Raw genomic sequence first — 22,576 nt, 5'->3', positions numbered from 1 at the left:
CCATGCCTTTTTTTACATTGTTCTCCACTCAAAGCTCTCATCCTCCCTCCCTCTCCCTCCCACCATGAAATTTACCTTCTCTGAATCCACGTTTTCTATTTTACTACTTGTCACTATGCAGCAACTGATGCTGCTCACCGGGTGTCTTATAAGTATATCCTACGTAACAAAAACTATTCTCGCTGACTGTCAGAAACCTGCAGCTTTTATTGCTGCATCGTTTTGCTTCACTGAGCATCTCACCTAAGCATAATTGGGCAAAGGAAACAGCAAACATTAGTCAGGAATCCGAAGTCAACAAGAGGGGTGGCAGTCACAGCCAAACACAAGTGGCATCATTAATTCAGAGGGCCCGATAGGGGGCACAAAGTAGCTTACCTCTGACTGAAGCTGAATAGGATCTGGAGTATGATAGGAGGATTTTCAAGAAAAGGGAAATTGAGCTTATTTATACAAGAAACTATTGCAAATCTGTATTTCCATACATATTGCTGAACTGCTGTTTGCAAGCTTGTGTGTGTGTGTGTGTGTGTGCAAGAATGCATGCTCCAATTTATACTCAGTCAATACAACAGCTTACTGTTCTGATGACCCCCTAAAACAGGCATAGGCAAACTCGGCCCTCCAGATGTTTTGAGACTACAATTCCCATCATCCCCGGCCACTGGTCCTGTTAGCTAGGGATGATGGGAGTTGTAGTCCCAAAACACCTGGAGGGCCGAGTTTGCCTATGCCTGCCCTATAATTTCAAGGTTCAGAGGTGTTGTTGTGGATCCGATAGAGACAACATCAAAAGCAGCAACTGTGGAGCCATGGCAGAATCTTGACTTAGGTGGCTCCCCAACGCTGATGCACTGCTCTGAACAACACGGGCCAAACATGCCAATGTAGACAGGAGATATGACTCAGTGGCAACACCTTCCAATGCACTGGGCAGACAAGACAGGTTGTCTCCAGAGCTAGGTAGGAGAGGAAGGAAGGGGGTGCCAGGAAAACTGCTGCCCATTCAGCAATCAACCCAGAGAAAGATGATAGAACAGCTAGTGCACCTTTTTCTTTGACAGCTAGCTTGGGCATGAAAACCCATTAGCCTAGGCTTCCAACAGCCTTTCAGGAGAAGGCTAAGCACCCTCCCAAGGGCAGAAGGAAATTCCAGACGTTAAGTATTGGGAAAGGGCTACCCTCCATGGCTTGCCACTACTGTTTAGTTACCTTACAGAAAAGAAGAGAGTGAACCATACCCCTTTCCCAGAAATGGGAAAGGACCACATGTCAATGGAGGTTATCCACACTTGCCTTATAGAACACATCAGGCACATATTGTTCACTGCTGGATTCCTTTGCATAGCCGAGCTCTGGAGCATCGCGGCATGGCAACAAGCACTCGTCACGTACTAGAGCCATGCACTGGTTGGATACCTGGTAGCCCTCGAAGTGGACTTGGTTGTCAGGACCACCTGGAGATAAAAAGGTACCTTTAAGACACTCAAGAAGGAGAAGGTATATATGTACACAGGTTGTAGCACACTCAAAATGGATATAAGATGTCGCTGAGCCAATAAATGTAAGTTCATCAAATCCAGATTTTCTGCCTTAAGTATAGTCATACCTCAGGTTGTGAACGTGATCCATGCGGGAGGCACGTTCGCAACCTGCAGCGCTCACAACCCACAGCGCCGCATCAGCGCACACGCGTAACGCGATTTGGCGCTTCTGCACATGTCATTTTGTGCTTCTGTGCATGCATGAACACCAGAAGTAACCCATTCCTGTACAGTGATACCTCGGGTTACATACACTTCAGGTTAATACGCTTTGAGTTACAGACTCCACTAACCCAGAAATAGTACCTCAGGTTAAGAACTTTGCTTCAGGATGAGAACAGAAATCATGGTCCGGCGGCACAGCGGCAACAGGAGGCCCCATTAGCTAAAGTGGTGCTTCAGGTTAAGAATAGTTTCAGGTTAAGAACGGACCTCCGGAACGAATAAAGTACTTAACCCAAGGTACCATTGTACTTCCAGGTTCAGTGTGATCCACAATCCGAAAACTCGCAACCCACAGGGCTTGCAACCCGAGGTATGACTGTACAAAGGACTCTTCTTCTGAGCCTGTATTGGCTTAAGAGTTTCAAATGGCAAACAGTACACAACTTTCCAAGAGAGGTATCCAGATAGAGGGGATTTGTTAAGAAGTCACATAAATGACTGCATACAGTGAAGAGGTCACATGTATTTGCGCAGTTTATACATTTACATCTGCAAATAGTTTTATGTTTTACTGGGTTTCCACCATTATCATAGAACAGTACAGTGCCAGGCCAGGCCACTGTGATTTTTATGTTGTGCTGTAGACTTTTCTTGTGCGTGCAGCACTAAGCAACACTTTCTCATACAATCAGGAGATTTCAGCTTCATCTCACACAGCCCTAGTCTTAGCAAAAGGTACCACTGAAAAGCTTTATTAAATATTGCACATGGAGGGGCATTTGTCAAGGAGATTCTTAAACCAAAGGAAAGGAAAGATGCATATTGTTTATCAGCAACTGCACCTCCCACCCCAGTATAAGATGTAATGGGAAGGCAGAATGACTGGCTTTAATTCATGCACACAAAAAACATACGGTTTTAACATTATTAACATAAGCATTTCCAAATAACCAAACTCCATTTTGGGGAGGGGAGGGAGGTTTCCTCTTCAACTAAAGTTGAAAACACTCAGGCTTAAAAACAGAGAATGGGGGCAAGGGCATACATGCAAGCCCCAGTGCTCCTGGGTTTGCGGGCTTTTTTTTAGCCTGCAAAGGGTTCCTAAGCACATGCAGTTAGAAACCACCTCATGGCCAAAAACACTGTTTTCTTTTACTGGTCTCAATTTCTGAAAAGCTTGCTGCTTTAATGGAGTGGAGGTGGAGGGTTATAAAACATTTCAGGTGTTTGCAAAAGAGGTTGCATTTTGTTTTGATTTACCTGTAGCCACCACAGTGAAAAACTTGGATCCAAAGTGACCATCTGGGGACAGGCGGCAAATGTTTGGGTGCTGATTCTGAAAATGCCCAGCTGTGATGCACTCCTCTGCACTTAAGAAATAAGCATCCTAAAGAAGGCGAGAAGGCAAGACACTGTTAAAGAGACGGAGCCATTGCACAAGTGGCATTTAAGGTAACCCAGGAGTGCTTTCTAAAATGAAGCATGGATTAGTAACTTCTAAATCTAGCACAGATGACCATCTTGGAAAACCATCACTACGCATAGGCACTACAACCTGCAAAGCTTTAGTTTCAGCAAACAATTCCTATCATACTAGGAAAACCAAGCTTTTTAAAGGAGTTTTTTAAAACGAGAAATAAATCAGGCAAGTTTATTTGGCTTCTGGTCGCTGAACTTTTAGGACACAGGTTTTATTAGCTCTCTTTAGAACTATGACAACTAAAAAATTTACTGGTTTTCAGATTCGCGGAAGTTAAGATTGCCCAGAATCTAACGAAAGTCTACAAGCTGAGGTGAAAAACATCTTGAGCCTGACATATGGTCCAAGGTCTTCATGCTCACATCTGGTTGATGTAAAGAACGGAGGTGGCAAAATTAGGGCAGAAGGAGAACGCAGACAATAACTTCCCCATGAAAGATTAATTTCCCCAATGTGTGATCAAACTATAAAATGAATAATGCAATAGGGTGTACTTCATCATGAGCAAGCAGGCTGTTTTAGATTTCTGCCTGATTTTCACTATAGTGGAAGTAGGCAAAGCCTACTATTAGCTTATGGTACTTGGTTATGGTCACAGAATAGTGGTTGGTTGAGATAATTCACTATGGAAGGTCCAAGTAAGGGCAGCAAATGTGTTAAGTCTGTCTAGAAAGAGGATTCAGAAGGACAGGAGAAAAACTAGACAGAAATTACCCAGCAGAGGGAAGCATTAACAATAATCAGGTATGTGGAACATTGCTATGTGCTGGGTTGAAACAAACTGCAGAATAAGAGCTTGCTTCCTGTGACCACAGCTGCGGGAGATTTGGAAAATCAAGGAAGGTATACAAAAGCACTCTTGTAAGCTTAGATAGATACAAGAACAAGTTTCAATGGGATCTTATGGTATTGGCGCTGCTGAAACATTTTAAAAACAAGCAAGATGAAGTGAAGTCGTATTTAAGGGAAAGAGAACTAGGATTTTGTGTTTGTAGTGCACCATCGCCAGGTATCCAAGGATCCAGACAGATTTCAAACCATCCTGACATCCTATCCGTACAAAGCTCCATTCTAAATCATTCATGGCTCCTCTAAATTCCCTCCAAACTCATGCATTATTCTAATTTTAATAAACAAGGCCCACCCTTAAAAGCAAGGCATCAATCTACACACATAGTTCTCTGCTTAAGGTGGTTTTTCCCCCCTCTTCAAAGCCTGCAAATAAAAGAGTGCAAGGACAAAAAAGAAAAAGCTCGCTTCTCACCTTGTTCCGGCTATACCGGACAGTCCCCTTCCGCGTATCCTCTGAGACCAGATCTGTGAATATCCAGCCAACCTTAAAACACAAACGCTCATTTTATTCTTCTACCATTTTTTTTTAAGGTGACCTTCCCACATTGGTACAAAATGTTCTTGGCTAGAGAAAGCTCTTTGAGAAAGCCTGCTCAACAGCAGCCTGAAGGAAATTACTCCCTTAGCTACACAGACCTCAATTGAATACAATTCACACATTTGCAGAGACAACTGGTGAGACCGGCAGTTTTATGCCTCCTTACGGAAAGATCTGGAGACTGCAGGGATTCTCCTCCGCACCTCGCCCATAAAAATATATTTACTTTTCTGTGTCCACACTGTAGAGTCAAAAGCAGTTCACAGAAGTGCTCTCAAGGTATCAAGTTTCTATGCTGGTTAATCTAAAAGGGAACCCTCTCAAATTTCCTATTTCCTGAATCCCACTTGATCATGCTAAATAAGTGCAAGCCTTTCTGAAATGTAGATCCATACAGTATTCATATCCATTGCTCACTGTTCAAGCACTCAGTTGCTGTTCAGATGTTGCTGTTACACTTGCAACAAATATCAAGAGCTAAACCTGATATGCTTTGTAGATGTTATTAGTGATGATCTGTATAGCAAAATAACCATAAAACCAGGATAAAACAAAGGCTAGATTCAAACAAAAACAAATTGTTTTGTTTCTTAAACACAGATGCCTTATATAAACCCAAATTGAATGACTAATCTGCCCTATATGACCCACTCAACCCTTTTTTGGGGGGTGAGGAAGCAAAGTATTTTATCCTTTATTTTTGCAACACAAGCAGTATCTTCATAAAGGCAAGAAAACTAAGTATGGATCTGAAAGGCATCTGCGTAAGGGTGGTGTTAGGATTTATTAAAAAGCTGTCTGCAGATTAAGGAGGAGATTTCCAAGAGGGGAAATCTTCTCTACCCCAGTCATATCAGAAAGGCACAGCTGGGGCACTGTTTAAGGAGCTGCACCAAGATTCCTGCTTCACCTGCCTTTATAATAAACAGCTGATAAGCAGGAGCCTGATCTGCAGACTGAGGAATTCAAAACTATGCGACCACATCTGTATGTGCTACTGGCAACACAGATCTGCTTAACTACACCAACCCACACTTTCCACTCAGTTTCATGTTGGCTCAGGACTATGCAGCAGAAAAAAGCTGCACAGGTCACAAAACCTCCAGTACAGCCTGCATGCTGAAACAACACTAGCCCAATTAGCTTCCAACAAACCAGATCCCGTACATTTGTCAACCTTCCAGCTCCTTTCAAAGGTTTCCCCCTATATCCTGGCCCACACATGTTTTTATTACCTTCCTCAGGCCCAGCTTGGTTGCAATCTCATCCACAATCTCCGCCTTTGGGTCTTCTAGGAGTTCCAGACTGTTTTGTGTGCCAATCTGAAAATAAAGAGAAAAGCAACAGAGAACCAGTTTGCAAACATGGGTGGACATTTAGCACCCCAAGGAGACAAAATGTTTCGTTCTCGAGAAAGAAACGATAGGAAATGTCAGGAGAATGAATATTGACAAGCTGCTGTGTCTCGCTGCAGTTACATTGATACGTGTGACACCAGGCTATTGACTGCTGGTTCTATTGAATATTAATTTGAACAATGAGCTATGCTTCTCTATGAAACCCAGTCATTTCCCAACACATAACTGTAAAGAAACCTACATTCTTTCACCCGTAAAAATCTAAGAGGAGGCCTGAAGGATCAGGCTATGACCCATGTAGTTCAATATCCTGTTCTCACTGGTCAAGCAGATGTGCATAGGAAGATCAGAAGCAGGACTCGAGCTCAGCAGCACTCTGCCCAGCTGTGATCCCCATTGGGGTTGCATCAAATCTTCTTAAGCAAGGAGCAAATGAAGTATTTTTTAAAAAACAAAGCCTCTTACAAATTGTGTTTAAAGCTTGTGATCTAGAAATCCTTCTAGTATCTCACGCATTGGCAATTTTACCCTCGCCATCACTGTTTGCTTAACATTGGATTCCTTACCTATATAGGGCACCCAGCAATATTTTTTTGATGGATGGACATTAATGTGTCACAAGGTATTAATTAATTTTAAGTTAAGCCACCTGACCCACAACCTTTTATTCTCTAGTCTCTAATTTACAGATTTCTTATCTTCTAGTCTCTCCTCCCTTTCCAACTTCGACACTCTATCTAATTCTGCCTTGCTCCTTAGCTTCCTACTTATCTGACTGAAAACAGAAGGCTGGATTTTCAATAATTCTATATAGTTATTAGAAGCCTCTTTTCTTTCCAAATACTTATGAACCACCCTATGGTACGATATGTGTTTCCTAAGACTAAACTTTTAATTACGATTCTTCCCCTTAATCTTGATTCATTATTTGTATTATATGAATACTGATACGAAAATTTAACAGACAGCTAACAGTGATAATTTCCCTTCGCATGCTATAAAAATCTGCCATAAGCACCTCACATTCAAGCTAGTCTCTATCTCAAAAGTCAAATTCTGTGCCATATGGAAGCATAAAATACGGGAAAGCACTCAGGAATATATCTCAGGAGTGCAGAGACTTCTCTCTGGATTGTGGATTCTCTCTCAAACATGCTTTGAGAGTCAGAGTTTTTCTCTAAGTATTTTGCCTAATGTTGGGCTTGACCCATGACCCTGAGATTAAGAGTCTCATGCTCTACCAAGTACCACTTCAGACTGAATAGTGGGGGTGCTCTTTTGAATGCTTTCCCATGTGAAAGTTCATCAGCAAGTAAATAATTAACTTATCAGGGAGAAAGCCCAGCTGACTTTTTGCTGTGGCACTGTTCTACTTGCAAATATATATGGGAACAATCAAAAGTCATCCTCCATCAATATTTTGAATTGACACCTCCCATTCTTCCTCCTTAGAACTCTACTACCATATTCTGTTACACACTTGACAAGCTGGCTTTTCTCTTCCAGAAAGAATAAGCTTGTATTTAACTGACAGGCAACATCAGCTATTTTTGCACCTTCCACCCAAAGTTTTCTTGTTGAGGAAACAGATGCATTAAATCAGGTGGTATCTCAACTAACAGGGCGACTGAACTGGATCAAGGATGTCTCAGATCTACTGTAACTCTTGTCTGCCTTTGGCCAAGCCAGCAGAGATCTTGAAGGGTTGCCAGGATACCAAGGAACACAGCCTCTCTTGCAAATCACAGCAATAGTGTTTGCATCAGTTCCAAACTCAATGCATTTAATTCACATGGTTTCAGCGACATAATAGCTGCCAATCATTGCGAATCTAAAATGGGAACTGTAGACGCTATCTATTTATCTTGGGCTGAACAAGCGTTAGTGCAGCTCTGATAAATCACACAGGAGCCACAAAACCAGAGAACAACCCCTCTAGCATGGCTGCTTGTTGGTTTCTACACATTGTACCATGATGCAATACCAAAACACACAAACTGGCAAGCAAACAAAGTGCTCAACACTTAGCTTCATGGTGTGCAGAGGATTCAAGGGCGCTGATGTAAGTTTATTTTGCAACTTAACAGAAACTCATGAATCTTGCCACTGAACAGCGCACCAATGAATTATTACTGCTTGCATGTCTCAAATCAGCCAACAGACATATATTTTATGCATAAGCAAGGAGCTCCCTCCTCAGTAGGAGCTCCCCACCAACACTTCCAAGGTCACCACTATATTATATGTTGAGACCGCATTTTATAAAATGGCCAAAGGAGGATCATAGGACAACAGACTGTCCTCTTTCCTCAACTACAACCTGATACACTAGTAAGTACTGTGAAAACTACTTGGTCCTAGTATCCTCACTTGCTGCTCTCTGGTCACTATGTTAAAGTTGCATGGTGGAAAATGCTATATATTTTGATGCTAATAATGGGCAGAGAAACTATAAAGACAAGTGGCCTTCTTGGTAGCTGCACCCACCCTGTGGAATATCCTCCCATCAGATATCAAGGAGCTAAGTAACTATACAACTTTCAAAAGACAACTGAAGGCAGCCCTGTATAGGGAAGTTTTAAAATGTTTGGTGTTTTATTACGTTTTTATGTATGTTGAAAGCAGCCCAGAGTGGCTGCGGCAAACAAGTTAGATGGGTGGAGTAGTAGTAGTAATAAAATAAAAAAAAATAAAATAATAATAATAATAATAGTTTTGAACAAGGATGATAATCATAGCAACCTCTTTAATAGCTAATCAAAATTCTCCATCACTTGTAGCTTTCAAATCCAGAAATGCCCTTCTAAAGCGAATACGTCAGCTGGGTTAAGTTTGATGCAGCATCAGTTGAAAGGAGTTAAATCAATCTGAACTACAAAAGATTGTCCAATGCAAGGTTGCATAAACCAACTTGCCTCCTTGCCAACAGCAAGCGCCTTGTCTTCATCCGGTGAACACCCCTCTGTATTCACCCAAACTCAGTTTGTGAGAGTGAAGCCATGCTTCCTTTCCTCCAAGAATGGGGAAGAAAGGAAAGATGGATCCTGTCCTGAAAGGTGGGCTTTTGTGTAAAGTGGCACAAGTTTTTTGCTCCTACCTCCTGAAAAATCCATATAAGCAGGGAAATAAATGGCCCCTATTTTTTTTTTTTTTGCAAGGGAGTCTGGTGTGTGTCTGTCATGGCGGTGGGATAGTTTCTTTCCCTTCACTTTGGCAGAAGCCATAGCATACAAATAGTGCTTTCTGCAAAAGTCCAGCTTATAGGAGAAAAACTTCTCCCTCACCTCAATGAAGAGGAAGATAAAAGTTAATTTTTATTCGTTCCTGTTGAGATTTTGCAGGAGGGAGCAGTAGAAAGGTGCTGCCTGCACTTTTTGCAAAAGCCCAGCCGTAGAGGAAAACACCCTCTCATGAGTTCTCTGCGCATGTCACAAGAATGGGTGTCATCAAGGAGGACTGAGCTTGGCTAGTAAACCAAACAAAAATTCATGAACCACTGATCCAACCAGATCTCTATCATCACCATTAATTAAATTTATATACAGCTCTTCATTCAAGGATCGGAGGGCAGATGACCAAAAAAACCACACAAAATACATAACATAATAATAAAATGTGCAATAACACACATCCATATTGAAAAGGCTATATAGATTGTTTAACAGCAAAAGGCCTAGTTAAAGAGGAATGTTTTCGCTTGGTGCCTGTAGACACTCCCTTACCTTAATTTAGAAAATTATATATTTATACAAATTTATTCTACTAGAAATTTCCATTCCATTGGGAAGTTGTAGTTCTCCCTTAGCATTCATCTGAATCACAGTACTCAACTTCCTCTTGCAGCTATGAGACCCAGCTGCTAGTGCCACCTAGTGACTTTACACGACCATACAGGTTCAAATATTTTCAGTCCACCATAAGCTGCTATAGTCCAATAGCGGCTGGTGCAGCAAGGCAAAGCATTGGCGCTCCCCTGCCACCTTTTTATCCGTGGGAATCCAGAAGGCACTGGGCCCAATCACTGCACCACAATATGCCCAACATCTTCACGTGTGATGAAGGCTGAGGATATGTGGTGGCCCTGCAAGGCTAAGGGGGGGGGGTCAATTAGGATTGCTCCCCAAGGCTGCAAAATGAAGCCCACTTATCTGGGAGTTAAGTTCCTTTGAATTCAACAGGACTTCTGAGTAAACGTGATTAGGATTGCACTCTAAATCCTATCAAATTCAATGGGACTTCGTGCAATATTCATAAGATCAGAGCCTCTTTCAATTGCTCTTTTCTGCCATCTAGAGCTCTGTTGAGAAGGGGAAAAGAAGAGGTTGTTGCTGCCCCCTCGCCCCAGTCAATCTGTCTAGTCCACAGCAGTCGCAGCCATATTTGCAAATACCGTATTTTTCGCTCTATAAGACACACTTCCCCCTCCTAAAAAGTAAGGGGAAATGTGTGTGTGTCTTATGGAGCAAATGCAGGCTGCGCAGCTATCCCAGAAGCCAGAACAGCAAGAGGGATCGCTGCGCAGCGATCCCTCTCACTGTTCTAGCTTCTGGCTTGAAGGCTCCCCCTGTCCTGAAGAGGCTTCGTGCGGCTATGTGTGTTGTGTGTGTGTGTACTCCACACCCACACCCACAAACAGTCAGCTTATGTAACAGAACACGTCTCTGGGATTCAGAATATTTTTTTTCTTATTTTCCTCCTCTAAAAACTAGGTGCGTCTTATGGTCTGGTGCGTCTTATAGCGCGAAAAATACGGTGATCTGTTTGTTGTTTGCCCTGGTAAGTAGCTTCTCTCAAGGTGGGCAAAGCAAACAATAAACAGGTTCTTTGCAGAGATGGCTACAGATGCTGTGGGCAAGACAGGTTCTCCATGGGGTATGAAGCAGTACCACTGCCTCGCCTCCGAAATACGGTGAGTCATAACCCCATGCACAATTACATAGAAGTAGACCCCACCGAGCTCAGTGAGAACTTACTTGCATATATAAATGCACAATATCAGGACTATAAAGTCACAAAGCTGACACATGTGCCATTTGTGGAGAGGCTTCGTCACCACAAAATAGCTGCATGCTTTCAAGTTGAGTTTTACTCCAGTGTCAGCAAGTGCTAAGGTCTATTCTGTTTCCCAGGTGCCTTTCCAAATGGAGCAAACCAAGACATTTTACAGCGGAGCATCTGTTACCTGTGGAGGTTCATAGATGGCAGCAACCTCAGCTCGGATACCTAGAGGGATGTCCTTGTGCTCTGTATACTTCCCGTATAAGTACCCAAAATGCTGGTTTCCCGTTTTTCTCCAGAAGTCCAAGAAACGATCTGCAATTGTATGGTTCTCAAACATGATGTTATCCACATGCCTGTATTTCTGCCATTTGAAAAGCATAATAATGTATCAAGCAAAGCCCTTTGATAAGGATCAATGATGTTCAACACAGTCACCCAGTCTACATAAGATTTGAGCTTGCTATATTCTAACTCAATTCTGTCTCACAGACTGACACCTCTTTATTCTCAACTGACTTGCCTCAGCTGTATAGGCTATGGATCAGTGAGGAAAACAGTGGAGAGAAATCATTTGCCCCTACTATTCTACCACTTTTTCAAAACCCATCCCCCCTACCACAATAGTTCTCACACGGAAAATCAGCGATCTAGTTCAGCTGTTAATGCTCAACCATGGTTTAGTGCTATACATGAGCCTTCGACCAGGGGTCACCAACCTAAGGCCTTGGCGCCAGAAGCGGCTTGCGGAGGTCGTTTGACTGGCCCACAAGCCGCCCCTGAACTGAGCTGTGCTAAACCAGCACAGCGCAGTGCGGGGACTCGCCTTCCGCTGCACTGAAAATCGCCAGCACGCGTGCACGATCCAACCCACAGAGGGATCTCTGCGGGACTGATCTGGCCCAGGCAAGATAAACCTTGCCGACCCCTGCCTTAGACTCACATACTATATTTGTCTTTCTTCTCCGATGGAGCCATGAGAAACAAGATGGAAGCTTTCATTTATATTTTCAGTTCACCATGGATGACTGTGATAGTCAAACTAAAACCGTGATTAGCATTAACTACAGTCTACAGAAACAAGCAAGGGTCATTAACCTTGGTTAAATTGGCTTGTTCTCCCAAATCAACTAACCAGTATGCCTGGCTTGGAACATAATGAATCAGTTGAAAATGGAAGCAAAAGCTTCCAAACTCCCTCGCTGTGGCTGACCCAAAGGAGCAGGAAGCAAAACTCATAAGCCTGCGGTTCCTTCACGTTAAATCTAAAACCCAGTTGAGAATTATGACTGAACAGAGCCAGTATACATTACAGGAATTCAAAGAAAATAACACCTAGATCCCTTTTCACCAACCACTTACTCCATTCTTACAAGTCCACAGCTTTTTGTGATCGTATTAAGAAATCTGAGCAGGTGGTTCTCAAATCCACTAAAGGCTCCTCTCCTATCTCATGCCAAGAACATGAGTCCTCCAGTTACAAGGAATAAGAACGTGTCCCTGTCATCCTGTGCAAAAGCTAACCAACCGTGTTTACACCAAGGGAAAAACGCACCCAAATCTAAGCTGGACATTCATTTCCAAAAAGAAAAACAGCAGACATAACAAATGCCTCTGCTGTTCTGATCTTACCTGCCTGTTGAGTGTGATGGCACTTGGCTGGCACTTAGTGCAAATGCCTTCTGGCCACGGGGGATGTCCCTCACACCCAGATTTAATCTTGCAGCTAATGTTTTCAAGGGCAACAAACTTCCCCCTAAACAGGGAAAACAAAGGACATACTTACCACCCAAGTATTTATAAAAACAAAAGAAGCTCCTATGCTGAGTGGTGTGCAACAGACATCAGATCAGAACATTTCGTCAGGCTTGGTGCTCTAATAGTTGCACACACAACATGTCCCAGGCCCAAGTGTAAATCTGGGGGTGAGGTGTAACTAGCAATGCATTGCAGAAGTCAACCTATCTCCCCTCATTATAGCTGGCATTAGCAAAAATGTCAAGACATGCTGGAAACAGGGATACAGGACTCAGCGACACATGGACTGGAGTCTGTGTGTGAAAGATCAACATCAACTAGAGCATCTGCAGGTTGCTTTTGTCTCAAACCTCTTTTGCACATGTACAGAGTCCTTGCAGTGTTCTTGCAATGTATATGAGATCACAATTCATTGACTTAAATAAATGCAACCTCCCTTGACAAAACTATGCCAATGGCATCAATCTGTGGTCTGGTTTAGGAAAAGATCTGCTGATCAAGGGAGGGAAATAACTACGAAGTTCTCAATCTTTCCTCCCCTCTGCAAAACTGTTTTGAAAAATACCTTTTTGCCACTGCTTGAAGTGAATTAGTTTCCCCGGCTATAAATAATCTTAAGGATTTTCACATTCTGTTTTATCATCTATAAAGAGTTTTCTCTGAAGAAAAGGTGCAAGTTTCTTACTTGTCTGCGCCTCCGGTCAGTTTCCTGATGTAGGCATGGAATGACATATGCTTCACAGGGGGTTCCAGATGGTTTAAATAATCCTCATCAAAAGGCTGCCAAAAAAAGAAATGCAGAAAGGAAAACCAGGTCAGACACCTACTTGATAACACATTGAACACTGAACAAATGGATGTTTTTGTCCGAACTCCTTTGCTAGCATTCAATGTGGAAACAATCAGAAAGCTTTGTGCTTCTTTTCCACAGCTGTTACTGGTGGAGGCCTTTCTCCAGACAGTAGAAGTGTTAGCCCCACTCAAAATGTCTTCAGAAACCCAACCTGTCTCATGGGTAGAATAGTCTTCTTCTTTTTAACTGGCAGAGCTAAAGGCTAACTGATCAAGCATGCCTGGAGAACTCTGGCACAGGTGAATGTGTCCCCGTTTGTCTCTATTGGAAGATCTCTACACAACTGAGAAAGGAAATAATAATCAGAACTGTTGCAGTATATAAGAATACAGCACAAGTTGTTCTGAGGTGCACCTCTGCAAACGAACGGAAAATCCATAATGCCAAGAAAGCAAAATGCACACAAATTTAGTGAGGGCAGGGGGAGAGAGAGCTTTGCTTGAGCATTTAGTGATATAGCCTGCTCAATCCACTACTGCAGAAAAACAGATGTCAAAAGCCTGATAAATGCAAGTACTGCTCAGACGAGATATATCCAAGGGACTTGTTCAGCCTCTTTGGCCATTATCAGCACAGACAGGACACATTAATGTTTCAGCAGCGTCCTCTCAATTGCTGCCATTAAAGCAACTATATTCGAGGGGGGGGGGGACATTTTAACAAGTAAAATATTACCATAGCAGCTACAGTTTTACTCCTTACCTCTAATGGTACACAGTGCACACATTTGCCCAGCGGGCCATGTCGACATCTGTGTAAAGAGAAACAAAAGTCAACAACCATGTTCCCTAGCAGCCGAAAAGCACTCTGAAGTTTTCATACATTTTTTACGGAGTTAACAAATTTAACAGAAGTAACTGGAAAAACCAGCAGCAAGTCTGCTTTAAAAATAATAATCATCATAATGGTCAGACATTAACATATCAGAGAAGCCTACACCTGCTAATTAAATTACTGTATCAACTAGCTTTAATTTTCACCACCAGGTATCAGAAACTAATTATTTAGAGCGCTGAATTAAGACACCATAGTTTTTTGCAATACACAGATTGGCTATTTTTTTAGGACAGGTGCAGTGTATACCAGCTGATAAAGGATAATGAGAAACACTAGGCAGTGCATCCACATTCAATGAAATACGGCTCTAGCGCTCAGCACTCATATAGCCTTCTAAGAATCAGTTTCTTGGTTCACTGTTGGTTCCTTCCTTAATAAATGTTAGTCTGTCACTATTGCTAGCAACAACATAATACATTCTCCAGGAATATATGTAGGAAAGGTTAGGCATAGCCTCTTAACAAAAGAGCAGAGAATTTTGCCTTTGATGGTTTTATGAGCACAATTTTTATCACTGAACTGGTTAAAAATGTCTAGACAAAAGTTCACTATTCAAGGGCTTCCACTTTTTGATCTTCACCGAAGCAATGATTCACATGTACGCAAGGTCATATAAAGGGGCAAAACAGAGCTATTACATTTTAAATTGAACCATGCCATTTTTCAATTTTAAGTCCAACTCTTCTGCGAGTTACTACCAATAGGATGATCGTTACAGTGAACAAGCGGCCAACAGGTAGTCACAATGTCCCTTCCCAGTCACAGGTCAAACCACGGGACGTCTTCAATATTCCTCTTGAGAGCTGAGCGTTTCAAGCTTCTTTAAAGCTTCCATAAAGGAAATACATGGTAACTCTAAGCTGGAGTCTCAACATAATTGACAAAACCTGTGACATCTCTGTAGGTATGTGGCTATTTCAACTCAAAGAAAAAGAGGCAGCATAAAGACAAAGACATAAAACCAGGCAGAGGCTCTAGAATCATGACGCCTGCTACTCTGTGCACTGGGCTCCATTTTCACAGCTTCTTTGAATTGACAACTAAATATACACACAGCCTTTCTGTAATGCGAGTTTTATTGTTTTTCGTATTTATAGAAACATCAACGTTTGAACCAACTTCAAATGAGTGTGACGACGACTAGCAAGGCTAGTCATCTCATTGTTCTCCAAAACACTAACACTTTTTGTGTAAGAGTGATGGGCTGTTGCAGCACCATACACATTACCTTACAATATTACAGATGGTTTATTTATTATTGAGGTGCGGTGGGGATCATCCATTAACATACTACATGATATAACTTTTGCAAATTCTGTATTGACTGTATTGAAACAGCTCGGAGCCACAGTACCTGAAGGACCACCTCTCCCCAGATAAAACTGTCCTGGACTCTGTGTTCATCATCTGAGGCCCTTCTTCATGTGCCTCCTCCATGTGAGGTCCGGAGGGAGGCAACACGAGAACGGGCCTTTTCTGTGTTGCCCCCCCCCCCCCATTTATGGAATGCTCTCTCCAAGGAGGTTCACCTGGCAACTTCATTATATATTTTGAGGCGCCAGCGTTCTTCTTCAACTAGGCCTTTGGCCGATTAATATTCTATAGCCTTTTAAATGCATTTGTGGGAAGGGGGTTATTGTTTTGCTGTTGTGTTTTACTTATTTGCTTGTTTCTATCCAGTATTTTATTCTGTGAACTGCCCTGAGATCTTATGATGAAGGGCGGTGTATCAATCTAATAAATAAAATAAATATTACTGAGTCAAGTCATACAACCACTGTGGTATAAACGACTAATTTACAGCTTGGACAGCACAGAGACAGAACTGGTAGCTTTTTCACAAGGGTTCTCAAACTGCGAGGCTGGCTTTCTTAAGGATGTCCCTACCACTATGTTCACTATCTGGGCTAGATATCAATGCAGCAATCCTTACCTTTAAAATCCTGAGCTTTTGTCCCCTGACAAAGAACCATGAAATAGACCCATACACCCCCTTCCCTGGCCCCTTTTCATATGACCTGCTTGCCAGCAATCTGAGAAGAGTGAGTGCTGCAAGGTGAGTCGCATGGATTGACATTAATTAGGTTTGGAAAAGTTTATAACAGTTAATGTCCTCATGTAATATTATGCAACTTTGAGAACTGCTCTATAAAGTCCAGAGAGAAAGTGCAATGGTATTTACTGTTGCTGATCTTTGTTCCTGTAAATCTTTCCATCTTGTTTTATTAGGTACTGGTCAATTTCATCTTCTACCACCTGGGGAACACCTAGAGGGCGAACTCCTTGAGACATCGATGATGTATCCATGTTCTCAGAGGAAGAGCCAGCTGGACTCGAGGGAAAGAGAAACAGCATATCCCCATGCCTATAATTGGAGACAAAAATGTGACAAAACCGTTACCTAATAATAATAATTTATTATTTATGTGTTTTCCCAGCCACTGAGGATAATGAAAATTATGAAATTATGAAATTTCAATTATGAACATGAACACCACTTTCATACTTAGGTACCACACCATTCCAGTGCCTCAGTGTCTAATTTACAAGCAATTATGTGAAGCCTACACATTCGCCATATTGGCTCCAAGGGCTGCATTTGGTGGGAAATGACGGGCCACATATATAGAAGCCAGACACTCACATGGGCAGATGGGAGGCACGCAATGGATTTCAGTGATCCCATCACAAATCTGCTTGCTCCCTACCTTTTTGGTGCCGGCAATCACAATGTACAGAAAGGAAAGGAACACAGGTAGAATGACTCCCATGGACCTTCTTCCCCATATTTGCAGACAGGAATGCAGCTGGGATGAACTTGGTACGGGGAGGCTGGGCAAGTCATAGCAGGGTGTGGAATCCTTTTCACACAACAGCAAAGCAGGGTTTTCTTGGGGGAAAGTGGGCAGGGCCAAATCACACATACACTCCATTCTCCATCATGCATGTGCGCGCGCGCGCGCGCGCGCACACACACACACACACACACACACACACACTATTCACTATCTTTTCTTAGCTTGGCTTTCTCACTAAGCTTTGAGAAAGGGGCTCAAGCGAAGAGGCTCAGTGCACAGCAACAAACCAGGTGGTCCTTAAGGTAAAGGTAAAGGGACCCCTGACCATTATTAGGTCCAGTCGCAGACAACTCTGGGGTTGCAGCGCTCATCTCGCTTCATTGGCCGAGGTCATGTGGCCAGCATGACTAAGCCGCTTTTGGAGAACCAGAGCAGCGCACGGAAACACCATTTACCTTCTCGCCGGAGCGGTACCTATTTATCTACTTGCACTGGCATGCTTTCAAACTGCTAGGTTGACAGGAGCAGGGACCAAGCAACGGGCGCTCACCCCGTCACAGGGATTCGAACCGCCGACCTTCTGATCGGCAAGTCTTAGGCTCTGTGGTTTAACCCACAGCGCCACCCGCGTCCCATAAGTGGTTCTTACAGGAAGCTATTTTCTCCTGCATGGCCACTCACCATGGAACAGGACTGGTGGGGTAGAGCCTAGGGGTAAGAGGGTATGGCTTACGTGAGAACAGGAGCCCAGATTCAGAGGCCTGGGGGACCACCTGTCTGTTCTATAGTCTTAACATTAGCACTATACATTACGGGTTGGATCTAGAGTGTCCCTTCTGCAAAGGGAAGGGCTTTTTCTAATCCAGAAGGAATAAGGTCTTATGAAGGCTCCTACTGGAGGAAGAAGGGAGAAATTTTTTTACCCATTCCCTTCGCCTTGTAGTCCCCTGTAGAATGGTCCTTCTAACCCTTCAGAGCAACTTTTTGGGGGGCATAGGGGGCTGAAGGGGGGGAAATGCTCCCACCTTTCCTCAAGCAGGAGCTCCGAATCCAGCCTAAATCAGTACAGTGGTACCTCGGGTTAAGAACTTAATTCGTTCCAGAGGTCCGTTCTTAACCTGAAGCACCACTTTAGCTAATGGGGCCTCTCGCTGCTGCCGCGTGATCGCCATGTGATTTCTGTTCTCATCCTGAAGCGAAATTCTTAACCCGAGGTACTATTTCTGGGTTAGCGGAGTCTGTAACCTGAAGCATCTGTAACCCAAGGTACCACTGCATCAGTTACAGAGCATTCGTGTGCATGCTAACTTGGAAGTTAAATCTAGTTGTGCTCAAGTACCTGTGCAGAGGACTGCAATCTTAAAAGAATCTCTGGCTCTCTGCATGATGTTTCTTTCTAATTCACGCCAATCAATGATGCTGCTTTTTTAAAGACGTGGTTTTCAGTGATGAAGTTTCCCCAAGATGAGCCAACAGAGCGCAATCACTCAACTTCTGTCCTGTGCTACATTTTAAAGATGTTCCCATCTCTCCTCCCCAATCAGGGATGGAACAACTGAGAAGCCATGGAAAACATAAAAGCTTTTCCAGATTCTCCTTCTAAACAGCACATTCCCTTCTATCGTTATTGATAGGCTACCAAGAACAGCAGACAGGGGGAAGGCTATTCACCAGGGTAGGGGCAGCACATCCCATTTTGCTGCTTGAGGCAAGGCAGGAAGTGTCATCTTGCCCTGCCCTCCTGCTGCCAACACCATACCTACTGCTGCTGCTTCTCTGCCTGCCCTGCTGCCACCTTCACTGCTGGCAGATAAACAGCACCAATTTCAGGAAAGATCTTGCTGAAATCTTGCACGCTCAACAAGATCTCGCACAATTTCGGCTGCTTCTGGTGTCTCTTCTGTTCCAGTCTCTCTTCTGCCACCTTGCGGGCTTCTGCCACCTGAGGCAGTCGCCTCAGTCTGCCTAATAGCTGAGCCGGCTCTGTGCCAGGGTTCTGGAAAGAACCTTGCTACACCAAGCCTAACTTTTCTTCTCCTAAACAGAAACATCCAAGCTTAGCAGACTCGGACCACAGCTTTAAGAACTGGAGAAGGAGTGCTCTATTTAGGTAAAATAATAAAAAATAAGAAGCTACGTGCACTTGGAAAAGGCTACTATCCAGAAAATATCAACTGTTTTTGAGCAAGTGAACTAATGTGCTTGGGTTAGTGGTGCAAGGTGTTGGTAGCAATATCTCTGTGAGAGTCTGAGTTTTATGCCAGAGATTCTCATAGACTATAACAATAAGGGGAAACTACTGTAAGGCAATACTGGTATTTAAGTCCTGTGATGTTAAGCAAAATAGAAACAAGGCAAAAATGTGTTGGAGGTGTAGGAAGGAACCAGGAGACCATTTTCATATGTGATGGAAATGTAGCTTACTGCAAAAAAGTCAGAAAACAACCAGTGTATTGGGATATGAAATACCATTCTATTATTATTACGATTAAATTACACAAAATATCTAATAGAATACATACAGAATTAGTTTCAAACATGACAGTTCCTGGAATAATGCTGCTTGTGCAGAAATGGAAGTCCCCTTTAGTAATTAATATCAATGAATTGATCAAGGTTGGAAATTCATTTTAATGTCAAAATTGACGTCTTTTCTGAGATCTGATGAGATGGGTCAAAGACAAAATTAATTTACTGCAAACTATTTCTTTGAATGGAGTCGAAATTACTCCTTACTCTAAGGCAATAGTATAGTTTGGAATTCCTTTAATGACACTGAAATTACTTTATTATTAATATTATTATTTTCTGGGTTTATTTTTAATTCTTTATTCTATTAACTGTAATGAAGACAGTTAGTCAGGAAGTCCGAGATGCTACAATAGGATCGTTTTATTACTAAAAACAATGTTTTCTGGTGTTCTGCTTTTATCTGTAAAATGGTTTACCTACTTGACAATATCGTTCCAGGATGATGGTAAAATATTACTGCTTTTGCTGCTTCTACTACATTTCTAAACAAAAGTGGGTAAGCACAGATTTCCAATGGGCTCATTATTCAACCCATGTAAACCTGAATGCACGAGGTGTCAGACTGGATGTAATGTTAAGTGCAAAAAACATGAAGACTGCATGCCATACTCTGCAAACCAACAGGAACAGCTAGGAAACTTATTGCTAAGCCACAAATTAGCCTACAAGCAGGAGACTTATCCATTAGAGTTCATGCAATTAAAGAAAACATAGGTGCATCTGGCTGCTGTTCAACTGCTTTTTCGTTCCAAAGCAAAAGGCAATTAAAAAAGAAAAGGAAAAGCTAACAGAGGAGCCAATTAGTCACCTGCCCTTAAATAGAACATCCATCCAAGGGAAATGAAACAGCTTCCTCCCTGCTGGCTTTTTACAAACAAGTGAGAACTTCCTTGTTTCGCTGGGAATTAGCTACTGCTCTACCCCATTTTAATTTTATCAGAATAATAATTATTACTGTTTTAATTGTTGTCAATTGCTATCGCGACTGCCAACAACATGTGTGTACCATTTAGCTCTGGAAGAGGGCAGAACGGGGCAGGGCTTATGCATGCTCCGCCAACACACACAGGGGCCAGGAACGGGACCCCCGTGTCTGTATCCAAGCTGAAGGGTCCAATAGATCCAGCATTGCAACATACCTTCCAAATTTGGTTCTTACAATATTGAGCATATAGTATTCTAAAATCCATTTTATTTTAACTAGTACAGTGGTACCTCGGTTTTCGAACATAATCCGTTCTGGAAGACCGTTCGAGTTCTGAAATGTTCTAAAACTGAAAACACAATACAGAAAACTCAATATGGAAGCCGTGTGGCCTGTTCCACTTCCAAGGTGAGTTCGAAAACCGAAACATTTACTTCTGAGTTTACGGCATTTGAAAACCGAAATGTTTGTCGACGGAGACGTTCGACAACCAAGGTACCACTGTATCATGAAATTAGGTATCCAAGGAAAAATTGTGCAGCAGAAGCAGCCCAGCTCTCCCATCTCCTTTCTAGACCAAGTGCATGTAAACAAAGAAAGAAATGGATTAAAACAATTTTTGGGGTAAAAATAAAATTAATGCACTGTAGCATATTAGAATAGGCTACTAAATAGTACCTCATAATTCTTGCAAAATCTCGATTCAAGAGATCTGCTTCATCTAAACCCATAGACATAAATAGGACAGACAACACCACATAGGGAATATTAGAGTGGGTATTTTTGTTCAGTTGCCAAGAGAGGCACTGTCAAGAAATCTGAGCAGCCTTGGCCAAAAAGAAACAGAGCCTACTATAGTCCAACAGTGGCTCCATGTCTTTTGCAAAGTACTTACTTGATTTTTAATAAGTTGAGGGACTTATTGGGAGATGATGTGATCTCACCAGTCCTGTTTCTATTGATGTACACAGAAAATCCATTATTTCTGAAGCCGAATTCTTTTGCAACCTAGAAAAAAAAGAGAACATAATGTCTACAGCAGAAATCTCATACAGTTACGGTATGTTTATCCCTACAACACAAGACTCAGATGTTATCTCCACATGGAGTTTATTACACAAAAGTGGAAGCGGAAATATCTGAAATGTACACTCACAGAATCCACAATACATATTATGTAGACATTGTATGGGTGGAAATTTCAAATTAAGCTACACTTGTCAGCAATTAATGTTGAAGTCAATGCTGAAATAGGGTTAGGCCCATTTCAGGGAATAATTTTCACTTCGGAAAACAGGGAGCAGGCAAGCCCAATTGGTGCACTCCCAATTGTTTAAACCTGGTAAAAGAAATTTCTAAATGAAAGTAGAATACAGATTAGAAGAGGAAAATGTCATCAAGATCTTTCAAGTCTTCCTGTTCACGGATAAAAGTACATGGGAATTACTGTGGAAACATAATCTGTTGTTTAGTTGTATAGGTAATTAGGCAAAGTACCTTACTGCAACTCTGGCAAATGCACAAAATAAAGCCCATTAGAGCTGATAAGATGATTATAAATTAAACAGTCGTCCGAATCAGCCATTTGATTTTGAAAATGGAGCTCAGTGTAAGAAACGCCAGTCTTGGATTATGGAATTTGCTCTCAGTGGGGTTTCACCTAGCCACTTCCCATAAAAAGAACTTGTTCCATTGGCAGTGGGTAACAAAGTTTAGTACAATGGAGGTGGGGAAGAGCCCCTGCTGAAAAAGGGCTAAGAGCTTAACCCCACTGCAGTAAACCTCAGGTGCTGAGAAAGCAGCAGGAAATGTCAGGGTTTTCCAACAATCACTGTGGTTCAGGGCAGTCTCAGAAAAAGCCTCTGCCATTCTTCCATGCTTCTGAGTCAACTTGGAGCCAGGGACTGTCCTCAAACTTCTGCAAGAACAGTGGAGACC

At 42.4% G+C, this 22,576-nt stretch overlaps 1 protein-coding gene and 1 long non-coding RNA gene across 2 annotated transcripts in view; both read right to left on the bottom strand.

Moving 5' to 3' along the window:
* The window catches only part of LOC310839358, a 97,171-nt gene that overhangs the window by 34,037 nt on the left and 40,558 nt on the right, over positions 1-22,576 (bottom strand). The window lies entirely within an intron of this gene.
* The window catches only part of NPLOC4 (NPL4 homolog, ubiquitin recognition factor), a 50,662-nt gene that overhangs the window by 21,119 nt on the left and 6,967 nt on the right, over positions 1-22,576 (bottom strand). The window contains exons 3-12 of the mRNA XM_083727567.1: positions 21,534-21,646; positions 16,566-16,748; positions 14,249-14,297; positions 13,379-13,473; positions 12,568-12,691; positions 11,120-11,299; positions 5,815-5,901; positions 4,454-4,525; positions 2,970-3,096; positions 1,297-1,457 (exon numbers count right to left, since the gene is read on the bottom strand). Coding sequence (XP_083583693.1) covers positions 1,297-1,457; positions 2,970-3,096; positions 4,454-4,525; positions 5,815-5,901; positions 11,120-11,299; positions 12,568-12,691; positions 13,379-13,473; positions 14,249-14,297; positions 16,566-16,748; positions 21,534-21,646 — 1,191 coding nt within the window. The remainder of the gene's footprint in view (positions 1-1,296; positions 1,458-2,969; positions 3,097-4,453; positions 4,526-5,814; positions 5,902-11,119; positions 11,300-12,567; positions 12,692-13,378; positions 13,474-14,248; positions 14,298-16,565; positions 16,749-21,533; positions 21,647-22,576) is intronic.

This window comes from Podarcis gaigeae (assembly GCF_964106915.1).
Source record: "Podarcis gaigeae genome assembly, chromosome: 2".
Taxonomy (NCBI): Eukaryota; Metazoa; Chordata; class Lepidosauria; order Squamata; family Lacertidae; genus Podarcis; species Podarcis gaigeae.
Note: the sequence above shows the minus strand (reverse complement) of the source record. Positions and strands in the feature narration are given on the sequence as shown.